This window comes from Podarcis gaigeae, assembly GCF_964106915.1.
Source record: "Podarcis gaigeae genome assembly, chromosome: 16".
Classification (NCBI taxonomy): Eukaryota; Metazoa; Chordata; class Lepidosauria; order Squamata; family Lacertidae; genus Podarcis; species Podarcis gaigeae.
The window spans coordinates 17,886,093-17,911,973 of NC_139693.1; the positions used below are offsets into that span (position 1 = coordinate 17,886,093).

At 45.9% G+C, this 25,881-nt stretch overlaps 1 protein-coding gene and 1 long non-coding RNA gene across 6 annotated transcripts in view; one reads left to right on the forward strand and one right to left on the reverse strand.

The window, feature by feature from the left end:
* The first annotated feature begins 394 nt into the window (after positions 1 to 394).
* Positions 395 to 4,015, forward strand: LOC310834306. 2 transcript variants are annotated; one of them, XR_014559171.1, is made up of 2 exons: positions 395 to 1,360; positions 2,993 to 4,015. It is a non-coding gene; the product is annotated as an uncharacterized lncRNA (long non-coding RNA). The 2 variants fall into 2 exon arrangements; XR_014559172.1 differs by having other exon boundaries at positions 2,996 to 4,015.
* The window catches only part of IQGAP3 (IQ motif containing GTPase activating protein 3), a 49,108-nt gene continuing 26,766 nt past the window's right edge, over positions 3,540 to 25,881 (reverse strand). For all 4 annotated transcript variants that reach the window (XM_083716823.1, XM_083716822.1, XM_083716824.1 and 1 more), the window contains 21 exons: positions 25,618 to 25,760; positions 24,879 to 25,049; positions 22,920 to 23,003; positions 22,600 to 22,671; positions 21,931 to 22,000; positions 20,168 to 20,376; positions 17,937 to 18,089; positions 16,722 to 16,885; positions 15,754 to 15,978; positions 14,956 to 15,096; positions 14,453 to 14,537; positions 13,695 to 13,927; positions 12,775 to 12,907; positions 11,076 to 11,178; positions 10,188 to 10,338; positions 9,720 to 9,807; positions 9,135 to 9,347; positions 7,896 to 8,062; positions 6,753 to 6,845; positions 6,232 to 6,340; positions 3,540 to 5,843 (listed from right to left, as the gene is read on the reverse strand). In XM_083716823.1, coding sequence (XP_083572949.1) covers positions 5,730 to 5,843; positions 6,232 to 6,340; positions 6,753 to 6,845; positions 7,896 to 8,062; positions 9,135 to 9,347; positions 9,720 to 9,807; positions 10,188 to 10,338; positions 11,076 to 11,178; positions 12,775 to 12,907; positions 13,695 to 13,927; positions 14,453 to 14,537; positions 14,956 to 15,096; positions 15,754 to 15,978; positions 16,722 to 16,885; positions 17,937 to 18,089; positions 20,168 to 20,376; positions 21,931 to 22,000; positions 22,600 to 22,671; positions 22,920 to 23,003; positions 24,879 to 25,049; positions 25,618 to 25,760 — 2,921 coding nt within the window. In that variant the 3' untranslated portion in view covers positions 3,540 to 5,729. The remainder of the gene's footprint in view (positions 5,844 to 6,231; positions 6,341 to 6,752; positions 6,846 to 7,895; positions 8,063 to 9,134; positions 9,348 to 9,719; positions 9,808 to 10,187; positions 10,339 to 11,075; positions 11,179 to 12,774; positions 12,908 to 13,694; positions 13,928 to 14,452; positions 14,538 to 14,955; positions 15,097 to 15,753; positions 15,979 to 16,721; positions 16,886 to 17,936; positions 18,090 to 20,167; positions 20,377 to 21,930; positions 22,001 to 22,599; positions 22,672 to 22,919; positions 23,004 to 24,878; positions 25,050 to 25,617; positions 25,761 to 25,881) is intronic.

Below are 25,881 nucleotides of genomic sequence, written 5' to 3' on the forward strand. Positions count from 1 at the left end.
AAAATGCACCTTTTAGGAAACTCTAGCTTCAGTAATATTAAACTAAAGAAATGGAAATTAAGGCACAGGAAGTCTGAGATAGAATAAGGAAATAACTTTATTGTGTTTAAATGAAAATGTACATGATTCGGGTTATAATACATTTGAAATTGGGTAACATGATAAAACGAAGGATACAATAAGTAATGAAATAAGTCAACAAATTGCTGATGTTATGTTCACAGAGAATGCAGGGTTGGGAGGATGTGGGGAAGTCCAGTAGATTTGGAAAAAAGAACAAGAAAATTTGTAATCTTCTTATTCTACTTTTATAACATGCTCTTTATTCTTTTTTCTGTACTTTACAAACTTAATAAAAAATATTATAAAAAAAAAAATAAGGTAGAAGTTTCTCTCAACCCTTCCCGGAGATGTCAGGGATTGAATGTGGAACGTTCACCACTGAGCTATGGCTCTTTCCCAAACAAAACCGTAAACCAAAACAGGTTCAAGGCTCCAAAACAGACTTTGAATGCCAGTCACTGAGAATCGCAAGTGAGGATAGTTGTTGTTGAGCTACAATTCCTATGAAGTTCCCCATGAAGAGAGATTGGACTGTTAAGCCACTCTGGGAATTGTAGTTCTGTGAGGGGAATAGGGGCCTCCTCTCAGTACCCTTAACAAATTACTGCTCCCCAAATTTTTTGGGGGGAGCCATGACTGTTTAAAATAGCATCATGGCACTTTATTGGTGGCCTTAGCCACGAAGAAACACCCGCCCTCTGGCACACCTTGAACTTTTGACAGCATTTCAAGGGGTCCCCAAATAACACAATATTGGTGGAACACAGTTTTCATTATTTATTTTAAATTAAAACTGCACTATTTCACTTGAAAATATGGATGGATTTAAACAATAAGCTCACACAAACTCGTTTCAAAACACCTCTTCATTCACCTGGCCATGTGGGTTGTCTCTCTCCTCCCCAACCCCATACTCCCCCCCCCCCCCCGCATATCCTATATTTCTGATTCCATTCCATCCCCAATCTGTCAGTTCACTTAACATACTTTATGCTCACACAGACAATTATGTTAAATAATGAGACAAGATGGGGGGGAGGGAGTCAGGCAGGGCAACCATGGAAGAGGAACACGGTTGCTAAGGGGTTGCATGGCAACTGGGGAAGTGTATGTCTCTCTTGTTTGGTGAGATATCTCTGGATGGGATGACTGGGAGGGTGGCGAAAGGGCCAGCTCAGGAGGGCAGGAAGCTGAGTTAGCAATCCAATCCAATTGGTGGTTTCTAAACATGGGACCACACCACTAATTTCAGACGTTTCCAAAAGTGCAAACTGGGGAGTGGACAGTGGTCAGGAAGGTAAGAAGTGGATCACAGCAGGAGCCATGGAAAACAACCACGGCATGTAGGAAGGAGCGTGACAGGGTACATGGTAGGGATAAAGCAGAGCTTAGCGCAGGAGGCACATCCAATCTGCCATCTTGCAAAATCCACAGGTGGGCAACACCTTTGTTTCAGGGATGGAGAACCTGGTGTCCTCCAGCTGTTGCTGGACTGCTGCTCCCATAACTCCTGACCACTTGCCATGCTAGCAGGAAACTGGAGTCCAAGAACATCTGGAGAACACGAGTGTGGCAAAAAACAGCACAAAATGCCAGCAGCAGAAGATTCAGCACTGTCTCTCCTCAGACCAGGAAGGGAGCCCTGATGTTGCTAGACTACAGCTCCCATAATTCCTGGCTGTTGGCCATTCTGGCTGAGGCTTATGGGAGCTGGAGTCCAACGAGGGCATCAGGTTTCCCCAACCCTGTAGCTGGGGAAGAAACTGCTTCCTAAGGATAATAAGTATGATTATTTACATTCGTATACTGCCCTTCTCTTCTGAAGATCACAAGACGGTTCACAACATAAAAATACAAAATGAAATAACAAAATACATAATAAAACAAAAGTGTAAGAAACCAATGACCTCCCTCATTTAAAAGGCCACAGAAGATTAATCAGCCACAGAACATTAATCAGCCCAACACCTGGTTGAAGAGGAACGTTTTCACCAGGTGCCTAAAGATATGTAATGAAGGCGCCAGGTGAGCCCCATCAGCACAGCTTCAATGCATCTTTTATCATGTGCAAACAAAAGCGTTATTCATACATACACACACACACACACACACACACCAAATGTTGTTTTGAAATAGTTTGGGAACAACATATACTAGTGTGGGAATCTGCAAGGCTTTAAAAGGTAAAGGTAAAGGTACCCCTGCCCGTACAGGCCAGTCTTGACAGACTCTGGGGTTGTGCGCCCATCTCACTTAAGAGGCCAGGGGCCAGCGCTGTCCGGAGACACTTCCGGGTCACGTGGCCAGCGTGACATCGCTGCTCTGGCGAGCCAGAGCCGCACACGGAAACGCCGTTTACCTTCCCGCTGGTAAGCGGTCCCTATTTATCTACTTGCACCCGGAGGTGCTTTCGAACTGCTAGGTTGGCAGGCGCTGGGACCGAGCAGCGGGAGCGCACCCCGCCGCTGCAAGGCTTTAGGTTACACCAAACTCTTCCTTTTGCCCAGCACAAAGTTCTGGGTACTTGCACTGTTGTATCCCAAGAGAGCTGATGGGAGCTGTGCTCCAAAACATTTGGAAGGTGCCAGGTTGATGAAGATTGCATTAAGACATCTTACCCAGTTTTGTTGGCTCTTGCTGCCTGCAGCTTTCTGGGGTCTCAGGGGAGAGTAGTTCCCAGCCCTGGCTGTTCATAACCTGGGAAATTCACTATGGACAACCGCTAAGTTACAGGCAAAACCAGCCTCCCCCCAGTGGGGTGCTGGCTGGGGCTGATGGGACCTGTCATCCAGAACATCTGGAAGGCACTCAGCTGGGGGAAGGCTGGACACAGGCTGTGCCTTGAAGCTGCCTTGCGATGCAAACTTTTTTCTAAAATAGGGGTTGAAAAATCCATCACTCACCATCCTCGCCTCTTTCCCGTTTGAAGCAGGGTGCCCTTTTGACCTCCAACATTAGCTGCCGACTGGGAGAAAACGGATGCCAACCCTGCCAGCGATTACCGGTCCCCTTTGCCTCTGGTTCCCTGGATAATGATGCCACCTAGTGGAGCAACCTTCTCTGCAACTCTTATTTGGAACGGGTGTTTTCCCATCTATCTCCTATATTTGTAATAGAGGCCACTTTTCTAAATTAGAGGTGAAACAGAACCAATATTCTGTTTTGGCATCGATGTGTTTCAACAAAACTGTGTAATTGCTCATAGGAAACACAGGAGTCAGACTTACACAGAGTCAGACTACTGGGTTCATCTAGCTCAGCATTGTCTGCACTGACTGGCAGCAGCTCTCCAGGGTTTCAAGCAGGGGACATCACCAGTAGGGATTGAGCCTGGGCCCTTCTGCACACAGAGCAGATGCTCTGACACTGAGCTATGGGCTAGGCAGGTCAGGTGGCCCACAAATGGTTACAGATGCTGCTTGTTTCTCTCCCTTTAAAAGGATTCAATCATTTTCTACACCAAATGACACTTTATCCCAAAGCAAATGCATTTATTTATTTAAGGCATTTATGTACCAGAACGATTAGCATATCTAAGTGGTGAATTTAGCATTAGGGGAGAAGTTAAGTGAGTTTTTAAAATGCAAATCTGCATTTCAATCACAGTTAACGAAAGTGGCGTTTGTTTGGGTCCCGTCCCCCCCATCTAACATCACAGGAATACAGAAGCAGTTGGAAAGCATGGGATAGAGGTGGGAGGAAAAAATGTTAATTGTCTTTAGATGGATATGAAGCAGTTAAGTCTTTGGTCTAAATTTATCTAGCTCAGTGGTTTCTCTGGGCCACATTTTCAGAATAAAAACTTGCTCATGCCACACCTATTTTTTTTATTCATAAGAACAACACTGGAAAACATAACTAGGATTGTCCTCAATATCACTTGATGCTCTTGCTCTCATTTTGAAGAGATGTCTATCCAGATTCTGCAAATTAAAAAATAAATAATTTTTTTTACACTATACTATACCGTATTGCACTGAAATGTCTTCATGTTTCTTTGGTTGTCCCTGAATCTTCACACCACACATGCCATCCTCTCCTGCTACACTGTTGTATTATGGTATTTTAATATTTTGTTGGAAGCCGCCCAGAGTGGCTGGGGAAGCCTAGCCAGATGGGCGGGGTATAAATAATAAATTATTATTAATGTTATTATTAACCACTGATCTAGCTCCATCACTGACTATAATTCTCATCAGCCCCAGCCAGCACAGCTGTAGCTTCTGATGGGCTTTGTAGTCTAAAGCACCTGGAATGAAGACACTTGGTGAAGGCTGAACTAAGTAACACTCAAGAGGCAGACTAAACCCTTCATATTCAGAAGGAACCTTTTCACTCTCTGGGGTAAATGCTACTATTAATAATTGTGGTCCAAAATGGCCATGCCAGCTGGGGTCAATGGGAGTTGTCGTCAGAAGCATCTGGAGGGAACCAGGTTGACAAAGGCTGTCCCAAGCACTCATCTTTGAAACTCTATTAAGAGTGAATTATGACCCACAAATTAAATACAATTCTATTTATTTATTATCAAATCCCTTGAATATATATATATTTTTAAAAGCCCACTAGACTTCCACTAGTTCAGCAATTACATAAACCAAATCTAAATGCTGCTGAATGGTGGAATATATCTTAAAGCAGCAATAATGATATAACCCAGCAGCTGACAGCATTAATGCAAACTAGATATCATAATTAAACATTTGCCGGTCAATACTTGGATTTCCAGAGATCAGGCAGGGGCCCTTAATTTTCAGTATTTTTGCAATAGCATTCCAAGCATTATTTTTAAAAATGCACTGATATAAATAACTTTTTTAAAAAAGCACACTGGAATTTAAAAAAACAACAGTTGAGGGTCTTTGGTATCTCTAATGTCAAGTCTATTGGAACTTATTTTCTGTTGTAGTTGCATCAAAGAAGGAAGTAACACAGACACATATGGAATCAGTAAAAATCAGAGACACAGAAAAACAAAGCAGAATAGGAGTGAAATTTTCCTGGTGTGTAAAATTTCCATCCATCACTAATTGGGGAGTGTATGGTTGACTCTTCATCAGAGACTGGCTGATGAAGGATTGAAGAGCATGGTTTTCTCCAATCTGGTACACTCCAGAAGTTTTGGACTATTGATCCCAGCATGCACTGGCTAGGGCCAATGGAAGTTGTAGACCAAAACATCTGGAGGGCATCAGGTTGAGGAAGGCTGGCACAGGGCCAGCATAAATATCCCCCTCTCCTCTCTGATAAATCCAGCCTTTGTGACTTTAAAAATACTTGCATCTAGTGACTCTACATGGGGGCCCACATTATTATGGAAGACCCCACTGTACAAGTAAATTCCCAGCACATTGTAAACGATCCCAGAGAGAACAGTTCTACCTTAGACTTCTCCCTGAGATGCAAGCATTCTACATGCCAGGATTTAAAAGAAAACAAAAATCTGTGCAGAGAAGCATCCAGTCCTGTCTTTCTGAAGTGGTCCAGCCTGGATGCAGGTTGACCACCACCCCAGTGAGAATTAAGCCAGAATCAGGAATTTTGAGTTGATTATCGTGGGCTTGCTTGCGGTTCAACACAAAAGCACTGTGAGCACCACTGTCTCTTTGGTACCACCGAGCTACGCCTAGAAGACATTGGTGCCCATTTGACCTTCAGGCCTTCAGTTATTTCTTGAAAAACTTCTTATTGAGGAGGAAGATCAGGAGGTTGACGTTGATTCTGGCTTTGTCAAACATTTTCATGATGGCGACACCCTCATACTGGAGCTGGAGGAGGTCCTGAGAAAGAGCAGGTATGGAGAGAGGAAAGTCAGCCGCATTTAAGTGTGGTAGCGTCTGCCCTATGGAACTCCCTGCCTATTGATACAAGGCAGGCTCCTTCACTGTACTCTTTGGCTCCTGCTAAAAAAAATGTTTGTTTCAACAAGCCTACCCAGATGTTGTTGTGTATTTTAGTCTGCTTTTTTGCTGATTTCAGTCTTTTAAAATGTTTTAAATTGCCTTCAGATTTAGAAGGCGATTAATAAATAAATTATAATAGCAATAAAGCACACTACCTTGAGCTCCTTGGAAATAAACATAAGAATGGAACTGTCCTCGTGAACCTAGAATTGCACACTGGCAATGTTATAATTTGAGCAAAAGGACAGCTCTGCCAGCTCCTTACCTGGTAGTGGAGCTGAAACTTCTCCATGTCAACTCCCATAAATTTTGCCTTCACCTGGAACTTGCCAGCTTCACCGCAAGGGATTATTTCAAATATCACATTCCTGAGTCTGGGAAAAGAGGGGGGAGGGGGAGGAAATGATGGCAATTTTAAAACCATAGAGGAGAAAGAGGGCAACTGGAGGTCAGGATCCTGGGATAATTCTTGGTACCAAGTGACAGCATGGAATAGTGGCTAGTGGTTTGGCTTTCAGCAGTGAACAAATCGAACTCAGCCACCAAATGCATGCTCCGCCACTGAGCTAAAGCCCTTCCTTATGGAACAGAAAGTCTGATTTCATGCAAGCTTGCTGGTTCGACCTTAGACGGCTCACACAAGCAGACCACGCAAACGAGCTGGCAGCCAAGTTCAAGAACCAACACTCTGGGGAGAGGCTGGTTACAAAAGCCTGAGAGCATGGAGAGAGGAGCTGTAGTTTCCATTGGATGGAACTGGAGAGGCCAGGAGGCGCCTGGACTTACTGGCTGGCTGGCAGGTCTTCAATCTCCAGCAAAACACCTTTCTCAAAGAGGCGGGCTGCTGTGTAATGTAAGGTTGCCTGTTTCTTGCTGGGCCTGTAAAAGAAAGGGATATGCATGGTGTTTGTAGACAGGGCCTTTTTAACAACCCTAATAGTCCCTTCCGACTCTGCCCATCTACTTGCCGCCTTTACTGAACACAAGCCCAGCCAGAGGATGCCTCAACTGCTGATGTAGCCCAGGGCTGGCTAGTCCTTTTAGGCCAGATGGCCACCCACACCCTTGGCCAACCCCTGGGGGGGAGGCTCATGCAGGCCATCCCCCCACCCTCACACACACTCTTTCTCACATACACAGGATTATAAAATTATAAAAACCATACAATAAAAGCAGTAGTAACAACATACAAAGAAAACTCTTTGGCAAGGATATACAGTCGGACCTTGGATTTCAAACACCTTGGCTCCCGAACAAATTGGCTGCTGAACGATTGAAATATGGAAGTGAGTGTTCTGGTTTTTGAACAATTTTTGGAAGCCACACCTTGGTTTTTGAATGGTTTCGGGGGTTGAACGGACTCCCAAAACGCATTTAGAGAACCAAGGTACGACTGTATACAGCAGGGGGAGGGGAAAAATAACTTCAGGCCCAAGTACCACAATTGGCCCTCCAAACAGCTCTATCCAGCCCTAAGGATTCTCTCCAGCCACTCCCCCACGCCAAACTCGCCCTGCTTTGTGCTCTCCCCTCAAGTGCTTTGGCCTGGCCAGAATGTATGAGTGTAGGTAGCATGAGCAACTGAATTCAGATGGAAGTGAGATTTATTCATTTCATTTTATTGATTAAATTTATATCGTGCCCTTCATCAGAAGATCTCGGGGACTTTCACAGAATTAAAAAAATAGATGATAGAAAATGAAGGTGCCAAGGACAGAGTGGCAATTACCTGAAAGCAAAATCCTTAAGGAAGCCCCATTGCAGTAATCCAACATGAAGGTTACCAGGGCATAGATACCCTTGGCCACATTACATTTTGCCAGGGACCTGATGCAAGCGGAGAACAAGCCCTGAGCTACAGCCTGCACACACACACAATTTCTGGCTCAGGTGCATCAGTTACAAGCCTGAGATTAATACCAGGCTTACTTGTTTCTAGCTGCCAGGTTGTCTAGGCACGTCCGGATGTACTGGTTGTAGTAGTCGACCTGCTCCTCAAAAAACATCCTCTTGGTGCTGAGGCTGTGCAGAGTCTGGCGCAGCTTGGCCAGCTCCGTCTTGCGCTGTTGTCGGTACTTCCTCTGGTTCCGGATGTCCTATGGGCGAGAAGGGCAGGGTATGTGCAAAGGAGATTTGGCCCAGCATAAGCTGAGACCGTTGGAAGCATACAAAGCAATTATTTCTCTCCTCCTTGTTACGCTGCATTCATTTTCCTCCCAGTTCTGTTCCTTAACCTTCTTTGCTATCCTCACTGGGGTTATTGTTATTTTATAGCTGCCTTTGATGTAGTCAGCCCATTGGCCCTTCTAGCTCAGTACTGTCTACACTGGCTGGCAGCAGCTCTCCAGGGTTTCAGGCAGGGAGTATTTCCAAGCAGTGTTAGAAACTGAGATATGAAATCTAGGAGCTAAGTGGCACCTTAAGCCTAGGTTATGGGCGCTGCAATGGAGTGCTTAGGTGCGCTTTTTTAAAAACAAGAATGCAAAGCTGAAAATGAACGAACTGCAGCTGAAATCTTATGTTCACTTTTCACATGGTCTATCTGAAGACTACAAAAAACAAAGCCATACTTCCCCTGCCTGCCCCCTAATATTCTTATGAAGGGCCCTCCTCTAGTCTTCAGAGAGTGGCTGGAAGTGGGAAGGCAGAAAAAGGTCCTCCTTTTCTTCCAGCAGTGACAAGTTTTAATCTGAAATCTTAGGCTCAGTACTGTGCCCAGAGCTCAGAAATGGCTTGTGCTAATAAAATTCCCTGTCACAAAACGTGCCTAGAACAATGGGAATTTCGAACACTGTTTCCAAGTCTCACTTGAAGATGCTGCCGGAAATTGAACCTGTCAGCAAGAAAAGTAAATGTTTGCCCACCAAGCCAAAGCCCTTCCCCAAAGTGGACTGTCCTGCTTTGTTGGCTAGAAAGAGATCTTATGAGCACCCTCCAGATGGTTTGGACTACAACTCCCATCAGCCACAGCATTATACAGCTGTGTCGACAGGGGCTGATGGGACTTGCAGTCCCAAACAACTTGAGGGTACCATGTAGGTGAAGGCAGATAGATAGCTACAGATCCATCCCAGCAATAAAAAATATTTTGCCCTTTGTAATGCATGGTACATCTTCTCCATTCGCTGTTCTTCCCTTGAGATTTCTCAGGCACAGAGCCCTGCATACCTTGGCCATCTCATTGATGATGTCCTGGTACTGGTCGGCAGAGTCCACCATGCCCAGGCTCTCAAGACGCCGCAGATTCTTGAGGACGATCCGCTGCTTCTCTGCTATTGAGAGGTGGCTGTTACTGACCAGAGTGTGGTTGCATCTCAACTTGTCTGGGGCTTGGGTGTTGCATAAGGCCCTTCTCTTCATAAGGTGGTGGTGGAGGGCTTCCTGGAGAGAAAGAGAAGACTGGCTCATGCTTTTCTATTTACGCTATATGAAAATATTTCACAGTAGGTGGGGAGGGAGAGTGGTGCCTTGCCGATGTCCTGCATGATGGGTTTTATTAGCTTTAAAGCTGCATCGATGGCCAATCATTACATGCTGAATTTCACTTACTAAGAGTGAGAAATGGTCTCATGATCATTCAGATAGCCTGGTACAAAAACAGTTTTTTCTCCCCAACTGCATACACTCAGGATTTACTTGCAAGTATTTATCCATCCAGAAATTGACTTTGTTTTTAACAACTTAAAAACCTTTCGGCTGTGCCTTCCATTTTCTGCAATACACACAGGCACCTATGTTGCAGAATGGACTTACCTGATCCTCTGATGCCTTCGTCTGCAGTATCTCCACAAGAGAATCGCCTGGTTGGAACTGGATGACATCGACCAGCATCTGCTTAGTGCTTTAAAAGATAGAAGAAGATAGTGATCCAGTTTGCTTGTAATTTTCTGCCAGTTACAGAAACGATAGTGATGCACTCTGCCCTGTCTCTGACATTATTTAATATTCGAAAGGTTTCAGGTCTTGAAATGTGGGAGTGTCCATTGTTTACTCGTGTCACTTTCTTCGTGGTTATTATTCATTGCAATTCTAACTATTCGTCCTGTATGAGCCCAGAATGGTTATGCACCATCATACTTTTCAAAAAGGCTTTTGCTATAATTGATACACCTAAAACTACATCTTTAAGATATAGAAACATCCTCATGTTGCTGAGTCCTCAGATAGCATTCGTATCCCAAAAGCCAGGGTAGGCCTGTTATGATGCAGTCATCCACCCACCTCAGCAACAAGCTTTCTGTATCCTTTCCCCCCTCAATATTGGCCTCCGCCACATCAAATTTGTTGCCAAGGATGAGTGAAATTTCCGTCTTGGCGAGCTGAGTCAGAGTTTGCTCCGAAGTCCCACTGGCTCCATTTCCCACACTGTCGCCTGCAGATAATAAAACAAACATCAATAATATAAAATAAGAAAAATTAGAAGCACCACCAGCTATCTCAGCTTCAGATTAAACCTCGGCATCTCCAAAACAATTCATAGCAATATAATCTAACTCTTTCCTTCTCATCTTTTTTTGCTGCCAGTGCAAAAAAGAGCCACTTTTTGTATCACGAAGCCACTCGTGTCACTCAAAAGAAATTTGATTTTTTCTACCAAGGCATTCCTGCTTCAGTTTGTCAGCAAAGGTTTCAGAAATCTCTCTTGGATTCCCATATAAAGGACAGATCAACAGACAGTGAATAGCATATTCACCTGATATTTGCCACAAATACTGCGAAAAAGAAATATTTTTACAAAAGAATAGACAGGGGCCTCAATGTTCAGCAAGGGTTGTGGGTAAGCCTGCAGAGGATTGAACTATACTTTATTCTGTTACTTCTCTACCCAGTCCTTATCAGTGATCTCTCCCCCTCCTATCACACGGACTGTGCAAGTAGCACTTCTATTGCCAATACCCCCACATTCTTAGGAGTGTTAACTGGGTTATCATTCTGGCAACATGCATCTGATGAAGTGGTCTATGATTCATGGAAGTTTATGCCACAATAAATGTGTTAGTCTTCAAGGTCCCACAAGTCACTCTCGTCGCTTTTCCTGCAAGAGAGACTAGCACAACTATCCCTCTGGAAAATGAAATTTGTCAAGTTGAAATTTGTGCTGTGCTTTACCCATTAGAGACTGGATGGTGGGCAAGCCTCCAAGGTCTTCTAGAAGTTCGTGTAGAGGGTCTCGAGGATCAGGAGCCACGGAACGCTGGTGCTCCAGCAGCAACTATCAAAATACCAAAGGCAGAAAGATGGGCAGAGAAAAAAGGCCATAAATGCATTGTTTGTTTATTTATGTGCATAAATATCTTAGGCTGCTTTTCTGCCAAAAAGGCATTCAAAGAAACATACAAGGACACCAGAATAAAATAAATGCATCAGAATACTGAAAGCACCAATCAACCAATATAAATATAAAATGCTATTTTAAAAACAGATGTAAAAATCCATTTTAAAAAGGGAACAGGAGTTTGAGCAAAAATGGAACAGGGGAAGTGAAAGAAAAATTAATCAAGAATAAGGTAGCCAACTGAACTCATTGCCACAAGAGGGTGCTATGACAGCAAATACAAAAGCATCAGTGGCACAGTTAATTACTAATATCCACAGAAAATGATAGCTTAGTGTGAAAAGTAAACCTGAAGTATCCCAGAGTGAAGACCACAGCCACATCATTCTTCCCCCAGTGCTGTTGCTACTGGGCTACCGGGCACTAAACCATGGTTTGGTTTAAGGTAACATCTGAACCCAGGATCATGGTTTATGAATGGCAAATCAAGAACAATAAAATTGTGGCTCAGTCGGGTAGCACAGTAGCATCAGAACCAGACAGGAGCACTGCTGCTGCGATCTTTACTCCAGAAACCCACAGGTTTGAATGTTCCTTCTAAAGTTCCAGCCCTTCTCAACCTTGGGTCCCCAGATGTTTTTGGCCTACAACTCTCATCATCCCTGACCACTGGTCCTGTCAGCTAGGAATCATGGGAGTTGTAGGCCAAAAACATCTGGGGACCCAAGGTTGATAACCACTGTTTGGCTTAGTGTTTTCTGTGAAGCATTTGTTAATAACTACATTGTGCATAGTTTGGATCAGTGGTTCCCAAAGTAGATAGACAGATAGATAGAGTGGTGAATGGCACTATTTAGCAGGAAGAAACTCCAATAAAAATCCTTGTTATTACCTATTTTTACATGGCTGTTTATTTGTATATCTTTTAAAGTTTTATATATATGGATGCTTTATGATGGCCTATATTTGTAATGCCTAATAAAGGTTTGGCTAAGTAAGTAAGTACCGTATTTTTCGCCCTATAAGACGCACTTTTTCCCCTCCAAAAATGAAGGGGAAATGTGTGTGCGTCTTATGGGGCGAATACAGGCTCCTTGGCTTCAGTGATAGCAGCGCTTCCCCCATTGCCAGCCCCAGAGGATGGGGGGCAGCGGGAAGGTGTGCGACGCCTTCCTGCTACTCTCCAACCCGGTTTGGAGGCTGGCGGTGGGGGAAAGCATGCTTTTCCGCAAGGAGGGAGAAGGGACGGACTGGCGGAGTCCGTCCCTTCTCCCTCCTGTGGGCTTTTTCGGGAGATGGGGGAATTCCCCCACCTCCCGCAAAAGCAGGAAGAAGGTCTTGGAGTAGCGCACAGGCTGCATGCAGCCTGTCCGCTGCTCCCAGAGCTGCGGGGGAAATCATATTTTTTTCCTTGATTCCCCCCCCCCCCCGAAACCTAGGTGCATCCTATGGGCCGGTGCGTCCTATAGGGAGAAAAATATGGTAAGTAAGTAAGAAGTAAGTAAGTAAGTAAGTATAATTTCACCCCCTCACCTTATGTGTGTTAATTAGCTCCCCAACTGTTATGTAGACAACTGGCTTTGTGATGGCCACCATCTCTGAATACTTGTCAATATTAAACCTCTCTTCTGGTTCAGGGACAGAACAGGCAGCACTGATGAATCTTCTAGAAGGTGCAGAATGAAAAACCAAATCAAACCATGAAGGGTGCCCCCCTCCCCACACACTCATGCTCAAGTCGGGTCGTTTACTTCAAGGCTAGGATATTTGGAGGCCTGACACTCTCCATGATGCCTTTAATTCAATGCAGTCATGCATAAAAGCCCATACATTTGATTCTTTACTAGTCTGACGTAACATATTAGTGGCTTAAGGTAAAGGTGGGAAGACTTCAGACTTGCAGGATCTAATCTTTTTCTCATCAATCAACCAACAAAACAAAAAGATCAAGCAGCAGAGCAGCACAGGGATCAGGTGCAATGTAACTGGCTGATACTCCCATTTTACAGATAGAAACATAAAGGCCAAGAGAAAAAAAATTAGTACAAAGCTAGCCAGTGAAGCTTTTGTATGTTCAATTTTAACTTCCAAATATCTTTAGGAAATTGATTAATAAGAACGCAGGAAGCTGCCTTACATTGAGTCAGACCATTGGGTCCATCTAGCAGAGTATTGTCTGAACTGACTGGCAGCAGCTCTCCAAGGTTTCAGGCAGGACTCTCTCTCAGGCCGACCACTGGGGGGCTGAATATGGGACCCCACTCCACACCCCTACAACTCTCTATCCTCCTTCCAGCCAAGCAAGAGATAGGATCACAGTTCAAGAGCACATTCTAGTCAGGCAAAAGCACCCAAGGAGGGTGTGGAACAAGGCCTGTGAGAGCCCCAAGGCCAAGCAGAGAGGCGCCCATTGTTTCCAGGCCTCATTCCACTCAGCAGTTCTTCAAACCAACCTGAATTTAAGGTGGGTTTCCTCTAGGTACTGGTTCACTACCCGCAAGTGGCTGTTTTCCCCTTCAAAGAGTTGGTTGGCAGCGGCGTGCTGCAAGACCTTTGCAATGGAGCCCAGGTTGCGCCTGTGGTCAGGGTGGAGCGCTACCCCAGCCGAGATGTCAACAGTATCAAAGCCATCAGGGGCCACCACAGCCGGGTTCATGAAACGATAGTAGAGCAGGTTCCCAACAACCTAGGGGAGGGGTTGGCCGACTGTGTTAAACATTTACAACTGAGCAGGGTCGCCTTCATTAGAGCCTAACATTTTAAAGCTTCCATCCCAAGAAGAATTGAATAACTGATAATATTTGTTTAACGTATTATACTATGGTGTGGGGAGGCCATTTTTTTTCTGCCAAAATGCCAGGACTACATCGATACATCTTCTTTCTCTCAGCCTCGTTGTCAAGTCCCCGATTCCCGCCATTTCTCCTTGCCCTTTTCAATTTCCCTCTGATTATTTTTAAAGGAATGATTAAAAACACAACAACAGGCAGTACTCATAATGTAGTACTATAAATCTTAGACTCAAGTCCTGCCTTCGAGAAGCCGAGGGTCAGAATACAAAATGGCTAGTGTGGCAGCCATCTTAAAAGTCACTTCCCGGCGCGGCTGCAGCAAGCATTTGGCCCACGCTAACGCACCCCAGGAACCGCAACTCGAACTCTTGTCCTGCTGATTACGGCCATCCGTCCCTCAAGGCCATAAATACACCCACCTTGTAGATCTCGTCCTCTGTAGAATTTGGAAACTTCTCTCGTAAGGACGTCTTCAAGACTTTGGCAATGTAGCGCATCCCATAACTAGAGGGGAGGGCAGAGGGAGAACAAAGTGCCCATTATAGTGAAAACTGTAGCTCATATTCATATTCGTCATTTTCATAGGGATACAAGACCCTGATTTATCTCCTCAGTACTTCTTCTGCACCTGGGGAGCTCAGATAAATTCTATGCTTTAAAGACAAATTCTAGCACTAGGTTTACAGAAAGCATAGGCATGGGATGTGGGGGGTTGTGAGGAGCGGAGAAGGGACAATCCCTGCAAGGTGAGGGGTGTAAGGCTGGTGGCTGGTATGATGCAGAAACTCAAGGAAGGGAAGCAGCGTAAGGCGGCTGGATTTCTAAGATGGAATGGAAAGCTGGGCGGCCCTCTTGTTTTCCCCTGTGATGACCGAGCAAAGTGAATCATAAAAACACACACAAAACAACAAGAAATTCATACGGAATTTGGTCCACAGAAGATGTAATGGCCGAGAGGAACTTGTCTGTCACCGCCAGGAGATTGCGGATGGAAATGTCCAACCTCCTCTGCACCTCAGGGTGACCCAGGGCTTGCTCAGGGCTGACATCGTACGGGAGATTGCTGTGGAAACACACAAATGCATTCCAGGCCTCATCCAAAACCAACCAAACAACAAGAAAGACATGAGTTGAAATGCCCCCCTTTTCAGGGTAGCAGATTAGACCTGGGAGCTCAAATCCCGCACTAGGCCACAAAGCTCACAGGGGACCTTGTAATTGTTGTAACCCATCCTCAATTCAACCACTTCCTTCCTCTGACCTCCCCCTCAGCCCAGGGAGGAGGAGAAGGAGAGAACCCCTCAACCCCTCCTTCCCAAAACATCATTTGACTTTCACAGGAAGATTTCCTTTATTTATTTAGAAAAGTTCATACACCTTTTAATCCAGGAGCTTTCTAAAGTGACGTAAACCATAAAATTATGGATAAAAATGAAGTTAAAATCCACAAAACCTACTGAAAAGCAAATATACATAAAGGATAACACAGATAAGAATCAGTCAAACTTCAAAACAAATTATATGCCTAGGCAGGCTTCTGAAATAAAACAGTTTTCGGCCTGCGAAACGCCTATGTTTGAAGAAATTTTAAGTTAGATCACGCCATATTACGCTTCTGTCAATATTTACCTGTTTGTGAAGAGTCACATAGCTCAATATTTTCTTTTTTAATGAAGCCGAATTAAAAGATACAAAAATACATACAGACGTTCCTCCTGACCTTTTCTGCCCACTCTGAGACTCCATCTGGTTGATCCACCCTCTGTAGATTTCCACAGGGCTGGTACGGATGCTCAGGGTCTTGTTCTGCAGGACCTCTTGCACGGGGCCCTCCAAGATCTGGCGCAAGGCATTCTGCCCACGGGCATTGCGGTAGAAGCTCACCACCAGGCGGATAACCGTCGGATTCCCCGTGAGGATGTCACGGATTTGATCGACTTTCGACCTGCAAGAATGCAGCATGACAGGAGCAGTTGAGCTGCAATGCAACATGAGCACAGTACTCAAAGCACAAGCTTTTTCTGTGGTGGCTCCCTGTTTGTGGAATGCTCTCCCCAGGGAGTTTGGGCTGGCACCTTCATTGTACACCTTTAGGCACCAGGAAAAAACATTCCTCTTTGGCCGATTGACGTCCAATGCCCTTTTTACACCTGGGAAAAAAGTCTACTTTTGGAGCTAGCAAGAGAAACAAATTAGTCCCCCTCTCTATATTCCTGCATACCAGTGATCTGGGTGGGTTCCCAGGTTCCACCAGAGCAATGACTCACTCGGAGACACACCAGGGAGCCTCCACAAAGGACATGTCATTCTACTGCATATTTAGAGCAACAATAAACTAAATCAGGCCACTGTGAATGATGTGGCGATGCGGCAGTGTGACAAGCCACTCGAAAATAACCAGTTAGAAGACAAAACCAGCACCTCATACAGAGTCCTCTTCATCATTGCTAGTTAAAAAGGGATGAGGTGATAGGATAGGACCCTTCTCTGCCTGGGATGCCAGACAGCCGCTGCCAGTGAGGGCAGGGAATACTAGGACTAGATGGATCTGTGGTCTGACTCAGTTCCTAGGAAAGGGAGGCTGACATCTTTACTAAGGCGAGAATGCTGTCAGCAACCAGGACAAGGAAGGCAGAAGCCTTAAGGGGAGAAGGGAGAAAATGTAGGATCAAGAAACAGGATACTCACTCAATCTCCTCTTGCAAGGCGCTCCTGAAGAGCTGGAGCAGGAGGTAGGCCTCTCTGGCATTGGAGGCATAATTGTACAGGGTGAAGACCACAGACTCCATGAACTTTGTGGACTTGTTCTGCGGCATCTGCATGATCAGCCGGGCCAAATAAACCGGGTGGGTCTGGAAGGAGAGACATTTTCATATGCAGAAATCTGTTTTAGCCTTATTCCCTCTGACTGTGGAAGCTGATTGTGGCTAGCAGCCATAGAGAGCCTTCCCCTGCATAAATTTGCTCAGTCCTCTTTGAAAGACTTCTAGGCTGCTGGCTATTGGTGCCTCCTGTGGGAGGGAGTTCCATAGTTCAACTATGAAGAAGTGTTTGGTGTAAGGTAATGTAATGGAGAAGGGCTTTTCTCTACCCCTTATTTTGGCAGTAGGGACCAAAATGTTGTCCCATGCAGGGCAAACATGTACAGAATAAGAGAGCTAAAGCTTAAAATAATGTCCAAGGAAAACCAACCCTGCTGGGTAGTGCTGCCGCCACCCCCTGCAGTCATTCAAATCCTGAGTCAGTGGCACGATGGCTCTTGTGTTTGTGAATCCCAACGATGCCCAGAAACAAGCCTAACAGTTCACTTCTTGTTGTTGGAGCCCCAAGCCCACAAATGGCTCAGTAGCAGATAACCAAGCAATGAGGTACCTGATTCAGGGCCAAAGCTCCCTTTTAATAGGCTGCACAAGGAAATAAATACAAATATTTTATTAAGGAGGCTGCAAAACAAAAACAAGAGCCTTTTTAACATAAAAATACAGTGAAGAAAGGCTAACAGTTTAAAGATAGCTTTGGGAATTTGAGTACAGTATAATCGCATCTTACGCAGGGTTTCAGTTCCAAGGGTTCTGTGTATATGCAAAAACATGAATATTCAGAGCCTTGGCACCACCCCCATGTGAGCATCCCAGGGCTTCTGGAGCTGGTGTGCAAGCAAGGCAGAGAGTGTAAAAGCTCTCTTTGCCCCTGGTTGAACTTCCACAAGTTAAATGGGCATATGATGCGATCGCCCTGTGCAGACCTAAAGCTAGCTTGCCTCACCCTATTAGTCACAGACCCCAATTGCTTTTGAGGTTGCTGGCTTTTTTATTATCACATGGTACATAAATTTTATGAAATAAAAAGAACAGACAATACTAATTTTTGCCTTGGGTATTGCTTAGGAAGTCGCCAGCTGACCTGCAGTTGGTAGAAGAGGTGCTGATATGCCTCCAGGATCTTCCGCTTCTCCCTGCTGAGGGACTTCAGCCCTTGCTCTTTGCTCCGGCCCATCAGATCAGAGAGTTGCTCCTTGTTCTTCTTTGTCAGCTTCTTGCAGTGAGAGACCACCTCCTGCCAAGGGGAAGAGTTGATGACTGATAGACACACAAAGCATTCTCCCCTTGTTTGCAGAGCACCAACAACAAGCGAACTCGCCCTTTTTTTGAACTCAAAGCTACATCCCCCTGGATGGCAGAGAGATCAGGCTGCAAACAGGTTGGTCAGCAAAATCATGGATTAAATGGCAACAGCTTCTTTGAGAGAGAAAAAGAACCAGAAGAGGCTGTACTATTAGCAGAACCTTAACTGGTCCACAGCACAAATTATCTGCCTGGAAACTAAACTGGCCACAGCAGAAGTGATATGTGGTTTCTCTAACATGGACTTTGCCAACCTGGTGCCCTCCAAAACACCTGGAGGGCAGCAGATTGGCAAAGGCTACTCTAGAGCATGTCCTTGGAGGTCACAAAAGCCACCCCCCAACAGAAAAGCAAGGGGCAGAAGGACTGAGCAAAGGAGGAAGCCCGGCTTTGGAGGAGCCCAGATGGCCCTTTAAGAGGTGGGCGGGTAGTGATGCTGCTTCTAGATGGGTGCCTAGCTTGGTTCCCATCCTTGATGGCCACTTGTTGGGAATCTGAATACTTGGCCGACAACCAAGGCAATGTGAAGGCGTAAGTCTGCCTGGTGATACAGAGGGATGGAGACAGCTCCATGATTGGTCAAGCTCTCTCACGGGAATGATGATTTATGGCCTACTAACTGTAATGTATGAGTTTGAGTTTGAGTTCAGAGTTGAGAGTTGTGAGTCGTGTAAGAGAGAGCTAATCAAAGATCTGTGTTCTGTTCTGTTCCTGTAAATAGTCCACTGTATATAATAAACACCTATAACTACAAGTTACTAGTTCCTGCTTCATCCATCCTGTTTGCAGCCAGTTGCCAATTGCTTTTGTGAACTCTGCGTTTACTCTGCTAGGTCTGGTTAAGGTCCTGCAACTAGTCAGAAAGTTGCGAAACACCAATAGGTTATGGCGATACCACTTGCCACTTTAAGTAAAGGTAAAGGTACCCCTGCCGGTACGGGCCACTCTTGCCAGACTCTAGGGTTGTGTGCTCATCTCACTCTATAGGCCGGGAGTCAGCGCTGTCCGCAGACACCTCCGGGTCACGTGGCCAGCGTGACAAGCTGCATCTGGCGAGCCAGAGCAGCACACGGAACACCGTTTACCTTCCCGCTGGTAAGCGGTCCCTATTTACCATATTTTTCGCCCTATAGGACGCACTTTTCCCCCTCCAAAAATGAAGGGGAAATCTGGGTGCGTCCTATGGGGTGAATGCAGGCTTTCGCTGAAGCTTGGAGAGCGAGAGGGGTCAGTGCGCACCGACCGCTCTCGCTCTCCAGGCTTCAGGAACACATCCGCAGCCTAGGCAGCCCTGCGGGAGTTTCCGCAGGGCTGTCTAGGCTGCGGATAATAGCCTGCTTCCCGGAGCGCAGGGCGCACTGAAAGCAGAGTGCCCGGCGCTTCGGGAACACATCCGCAGCCTAGGCAGCTCTGCGGCGTGTTAGATGCCCTGAGGCAGAGCGCCCGGCGTGTTAGATGCCCTGAGGCAGAGCGCCCCTCGCGCCGGGCAGACATCGGCCAGCCCCACAAGCTTGGGGGACAGCAGGGAGGCGCAGCGACGCCATCCCGCTGTTCCTCGACCTGGTTCGGTTTCCCCGAAAAGCTTTGGGGGGGGGGGAAATAAAGGGGAAAAAATTCCTTTATTTCCCCCCCAAAAAACTAGGTGCGTCCTATGGGACGAAAAATATGGTCTCTACTTGCACCCGGGGGTGCTTTCGAACTGCTAGGTTGGCAGGCGCTGGGACCGAACGATGGGAGCGCACCCCACCGCGGGGATTCGAACCGCCGACCATGCAATCGGCAAGTCCTAGGCACTGAGGTTTTACCCACAGCGCCACCCGCGTCCCTACTTGCCACTTTAGTTCACCATAAATAAAATGTCCCACTGGATCTAAAATGCCCCAGCGAGGAGGGGGATAAATGGTGTGGCTGCCACTCTCTGGCAGTAGTGGCTGCATGAAAAAAGGAAGGGGCAGCCCCATTGGGGTGGGGGCCCACTGGGGGCCCCGTGCCAAGGTGCTCCCTTCTGACCTGGAGGGTGATCCTGTTCTTGACCAGCAATCCAATCTTGATATCCATGAGGTTGAGGTCGCTCTCCAGCTGCTGGTTGAAGCGGATTCCCCTCACCACAGTCTCCTGGAGATCCAGCAGCTCCAGTTCCTCCCAGTAGTCCCGCTGGCTGCGTTCTAGCAGGTGGGCAAAACGCCGGACGATGCTGAGGGGTGGCTTCCCACTGTGTACTAGCAGGAGAGAGAGAGAAAGAGGCTTGTTGGTTTCAGAGTAAGACCTCTTGTCCAAGTACATCACATGAAAGCAGGTTCCCCACATCCTTGGTAAGACTCTTAGCTTAACAACAAAAATATTGAAATGTGAAGCTTCCTTAGATCCAGTACTGAAGCCGCTGAACTACACACATTGTTAATCTGCCGAGTTAAACCAACATCAACACACACCAAATCCTGGCCAATTGAATAATATTTATTGGACCTTAGTCAAGGCTCAGTATGGACATCCAAGGTTGTTTAGGAGCCAGGGAGAGGTTTGCTTGAAAATAACAACAACAACAACAACAACAACAACAACAACAACAACAACAACAACAACAACAGTAATAAATAACAAGATTGATATCCTATTTATAAGAAACCTCAAGCAGTTTTCACAAAGCTGTATGAAATAGTCATTGAAATATAGCAATAAAAATAATAAGTTATGAAGGTAAATATTTAAAAGTATCAATAGATTTTAAAAACATATGCCAAGAATAATATCACACGTCTGGGTAAGTAGAGAGTTTTGAAGCCATATATAAAGACTCCACCCTTTGGAGCAGAATCCTGTCAATTTCGAATTTTAAAGTTATTACCTAATTGCAGACACACTGGTCAAGCCTGTGCTAAGTTAGGATTTGTTAAATTATGGTTTATTTGATCACCCAAAACAGGAGTGGGGAACAGGATCCAGCCAGCAGGCCTGATCCTGCGCTTTACTACCTCCTCCATTTTGTCAAGCGGCTGAGTCCACCAATCTGCCAAAGGCTTGGTGTCACCATGAAGTCAGGGGACCCAACAAGCCCTGCTTTGTGCCAGGGTCAGATGTACTATGCAGTTCCCAGTGGGTTAACTCTGTAGTTCAACCAGTCTCAACGGAGCTTGCTGTAAGCTGACTGGTGGCCCCTGCAGAATCTTTTGAATAGCATAGGAGCATTTTTCCTTTGAATTTCTTAAATTCAAGCTGAAGGTTCAAAGGAAGAAATCATTTGCATCAAAAAGTTGATGCTTTTTTAATTCAAAAAAGGAATTAGGAGCAAACTACTTCTGCTTTCCCATGCCTGACATGTACCATCCGATATGGGACAGGTGGGCACAATTGGCCCCAAACAGCCTGATGGAGCTTACTAGGGCTTTGAGTCCAAAGTTCACCCCCCTGCTCAGTGGTTTTGCTATTGTTTGTTTGCTGCCAATAAACCATTACCTGAAGCCATAGTTTCTTGCTCTCTTACAAACCTTGATTTGCTTTAACTATGGCTTGGTATTACATGTGTACTCAGCACAGCTATGGTTTTGTTTGGCTGCCCCACCTCAGATGTTCACCAAGCTACAAAGGCACAAGGCAAGAGCAGCTGCTGAATAAGCCAAACCTTGGGGAAGAGGGAAAATCAAGCCATGGTACGTTCAATGGTCTGTTTGACAACTTGTGGCTAACTCATGGTTTGTTAAACAAACCTTGGCTTAGTGTTACATGCCAATCAGGCCAGTCTGCAAACTCAGGTTGCATGAAACCCAGGTACTTACCCAACATCCTGTAATCTTCTCGTGCCTTGTTAGCTCGTACAAATGCCTGGATTTTGATTACGGCCTTGACCTGTCGAGGGATGTCAAAAGAGGGAAAGTGGTTGGAATGCGGGAGCAGGGAAGGGATACAAAAACATCCTGGTGGCAAACAGCAGTTGCAAAATCACAGTGGGTATATTTATTATTTATTTAATGCATTTAGATCCCAACTTTTTCTCAAGTGGGGATTCAAGGCAGCTTTCAGCATTTAAAAACATTATTATAAAATACTCATCTAGCATCTTCGTTATGCACTTGTGGTGCCGGGTGAAAACATTCTTCTTCAACCAGGCCTTGGGCTGATGAATATTCCATGGCCTTTTAAATGTGTTTGTGGGAGGAGGGATTATTGGTTTGTTCTTGTTTTTAATGATGTATTTTGTGGCTTTATTCTGTATTTTTATGCTGTGAACCGCCCTGAAATCTTTGGATGAAGGGCAGTATACAAGATTTTAATAAAAATAAAACAACAACAACAACAACAACAACTATAATAACCACTATACCACCACTGACTATCTTGGAGCACCTGGCTGACTATGGCTAAAAATGGGTTTGGTGTGACCCAGCAAGGCAATTTTACAGTGCTGTTGTGCACAGATGTGTGTGTGGGAAACACAACCTACTCACATTCTTCCTGAAGTAGGCCAACCTCTGTCGATATCGTCTGCGTATTCGCCACATCCGTACCCAGGCTTGAATCTGAACACAACAGCAGGAACAGCACAGGTGTAAGAAGACCATTTCTGGATGACGAGTCAAAGAAAAAGAAAGGCAACACCCTCCCTCTCCAAAGTATCTCTCCCCTTAACCTAATTTATTTTGTTAACAAATAAACATGGACAGGCATGCAACTGATCTGGTGGTTTATCATTTGTTTCATGGCCCATAAAATACTGGTGCTGGTGACAGCGAAAGGTGGGCTTTAAAGATAGGAATAAAATAAATACCTTGATGACAGCACCTGTGTTCTTCTGGAAATGCCGGAGCCTTTCCAGGTAACGCCTCCGTTGCTGGTACCCCCGCCAGTAAGCCTGTGAGGAGACAGCATGGGAACTGGTTTAGGGCTGAAAAAGGCCCTGGATACAAACCTGGTCCCAGCCACTGCATGATGGCCTTAAGTCAAATTTGCTGCTCTAGCCCAATGCTACCTCCTTTAAGGGGCAGCAGGCTCTGGGGGCTTCCCCTAGCCCAGGAACCCAAACCCAGGATCCAAACTGGATATTGGAGCATCTAACCTAAGGACCCCACTCCACAAAGAGCAGATTCCTCCACCTCTGGGCTGGCAGCCTCCCCCATAATACCCAGGATTTATGCACCTGTTAAGAATGCTCAAAGGTGCTTCACGTAAATGTCACAACAAGACACTGTACAGTGGCAAACTTTTTCTGGTCTGAATGCCACCTGCAACCTGGTGGCTGCAGGTCATCTGCAGGTGTGGCCAACAGCAGGTGTGGCCACCCCACACTCTCCTCATACCCATAGGACAGTCTCACCCCCCCCCCCCGTTGATCTGTGCAGATCCACTGAGGAGGGGGGCGGCGGTTCCAAGATGGCGACAGCTTAGCAAGGAGGCTTCGGAGCACCGCAGATTGCAGGACTGTAATTAGCGTCAATTGCTACCCAGGGAAGTAAATTTTCCTTTTTTCCCCACTTTTCTACTTTTAAACTTACCAACCTACTGAGATTCTATCAGCACCTTCTTATCTATGCTACGAGAAACACCTTGGGCAAGTTCTGCGAAATATCCTGGGCAGGCCGCCAGCCGCTAGCTATTAACCGCCAGCTCCCTTTTATACTTTGCTCCTGGAATTCCTGGCAGTCACCACACAGAGAAACTCTTAAATTAAACCAACTGAACACTGAGGAGAGGACATGATCGCCCCCCTCCCCAAGCAACAGATGAATGCCCACTTCCCCGGTCGTCAGACCAATCTTGCATCACTTTGCCCTCGTCTAATTTTCATTTTGGCCCACCCAAACTAGTGGGGTATCGAGGCAGCAAATTTTGCTCAGAGATCCAGAGCAGGCCCCCAGACTGAAGGTCAGCCACCCTTGCACCTGTCAGTTAATTCCCATGTTCCTGAGTCAGACTTCTTGTCCATAGAGCCCAGTAATTGGCTGTGCTGACTGACAAAGACTCTCCAGTGCAGAGGAGGGCCTTCACAACCCCTCCGACCTGAACCTTTAAATAGTAACAATATTGATAAGCACTAGAAGTCGAGCCCAGGGCATTCTGCATGCCAAGCAGGTGCTCTGCTCCTGAGCCGTATCATTGCCCCCACAGCACAGGTGTGAACTCAAGGCAGAGATGAGATTCAAAGGTGGGGTTGCTAATTATTTGCTACACCCACATCAGCTGCCTCATAACAGGGGAAGAACAACTTTAAAGTATGATGTATGCCTGCAGCAAGAATTTCTTTGGTCAGGGAATGGAAGACATGATGGGGCTTCAACCTCCCGTTGGGGTGCAAGAATATGTGGGCTCTGGCTACTGCAGAGAAAATAATTTACAAATCATGCCTTTCTATGGGCAAGGAAAACCTGGAACATTTCTAGGCCATTTGGTGGGATTTCATTTCTTCTGTGTCAAATTCAGATACACAAAAACTCTTTTCTCCCACCAAATTGTGAAATTTGGCTTTTGTTGTATTTTGCTTCTTTTATTTTTCTGCATTATTTGCTCTCTGGGTTTTTTTGGAAATGCAAACTTCTGTACTGCTCCTATGCCTTGTGCATGGCTTTGATTATGCTTTTTTGTACTTTCGATTTAATATAAATTAAAATCTTAGCTGAAAAATATGCAACATAAAGCCATCAAAATTACAGATTTAAATTTTTTTGGGGGGAATCACAATGAAAAGGACAATTCTTAAAAGTCTAGGCTCAGGGCAGCGGCATCCTCCTACCTGGATCTTGAGAGCAGCTGGCACCTGCTTGCACCACAAGCTCCGCCGGGTTGCAAATTCCTGCCGGGCCAGGAAGCCCCTCATCCGGGCCTGCAGCTTCACAACCAGCGAGGTGCTCAATTCCCACAGACGCTCCCTATCGTGGGCAGCTGTGACCCGGGCAACAGTGGACTGTAGGCACAGAGAGATGCATGGGGTCAGAAGATCATTATAAGAGCTTGGTTGCTGGATCAGGCCAAAGGGGCCCCATCTGGTCGAGCCCTCTGCTCTGAATCAGATGCGCCCCAATGAGAAGCCTGCTCTCACCGAACTTGGTATTCAGAGCTAGACTGCCCCTGGACATGGAGGTTCTGCTATCCCTGTAGAGGCCAACTGGATTGGACCAAAGGCTCCTGCAGTTTATTTAGCATTTTACACACACACACTCTCTCTCTCTCTCTCTCACACACACAGCTTACTAGTAGGTCAAATCAGAACAGTCATTAAGCAACTCCCTTCAGAAGGTTGCTATGGGGCTGGAGGGTGGGGCAAGGCAGCTGAAACCAGCACCTCCTGATGGCAAACCCAGACACCCCCAAAACAGCTCTCATCCCTCACAGTTGTCCTTCTGGCAGCAGCTCCCTTTTGAGTTCGAGGGTGGGGTATGGAAGGTGGGAAAAGCTGCCCCACCCGAGTGGCCAATACAGAGCTTCTCATTCTTCCATTCTGCTTCCTAGCTCACAGGTACAAAGAGAGAGACCTGGATTTCCTCCCGGCTGAGATGCTCCGCATTGAGGGCACAGGGGCGAGGCTGGTCCCAGGAGCCTTCAAAGGTCTGAAGGCTGAAGTAATATTCTGTCCCATCCTTCAGCTTGTGCCGGACCCAAGGTAGTTTGGAGTTCCCTGCAGGTTACGTTTTTAAAAAATGAAAAGAAAGTTAGAATTAAACACTCCACAGACACACTGTTGTAAGAAAGTGCAAGCTTTCAAATCCTTGAATTTGAGCGTTAATGGTAAAAAAATG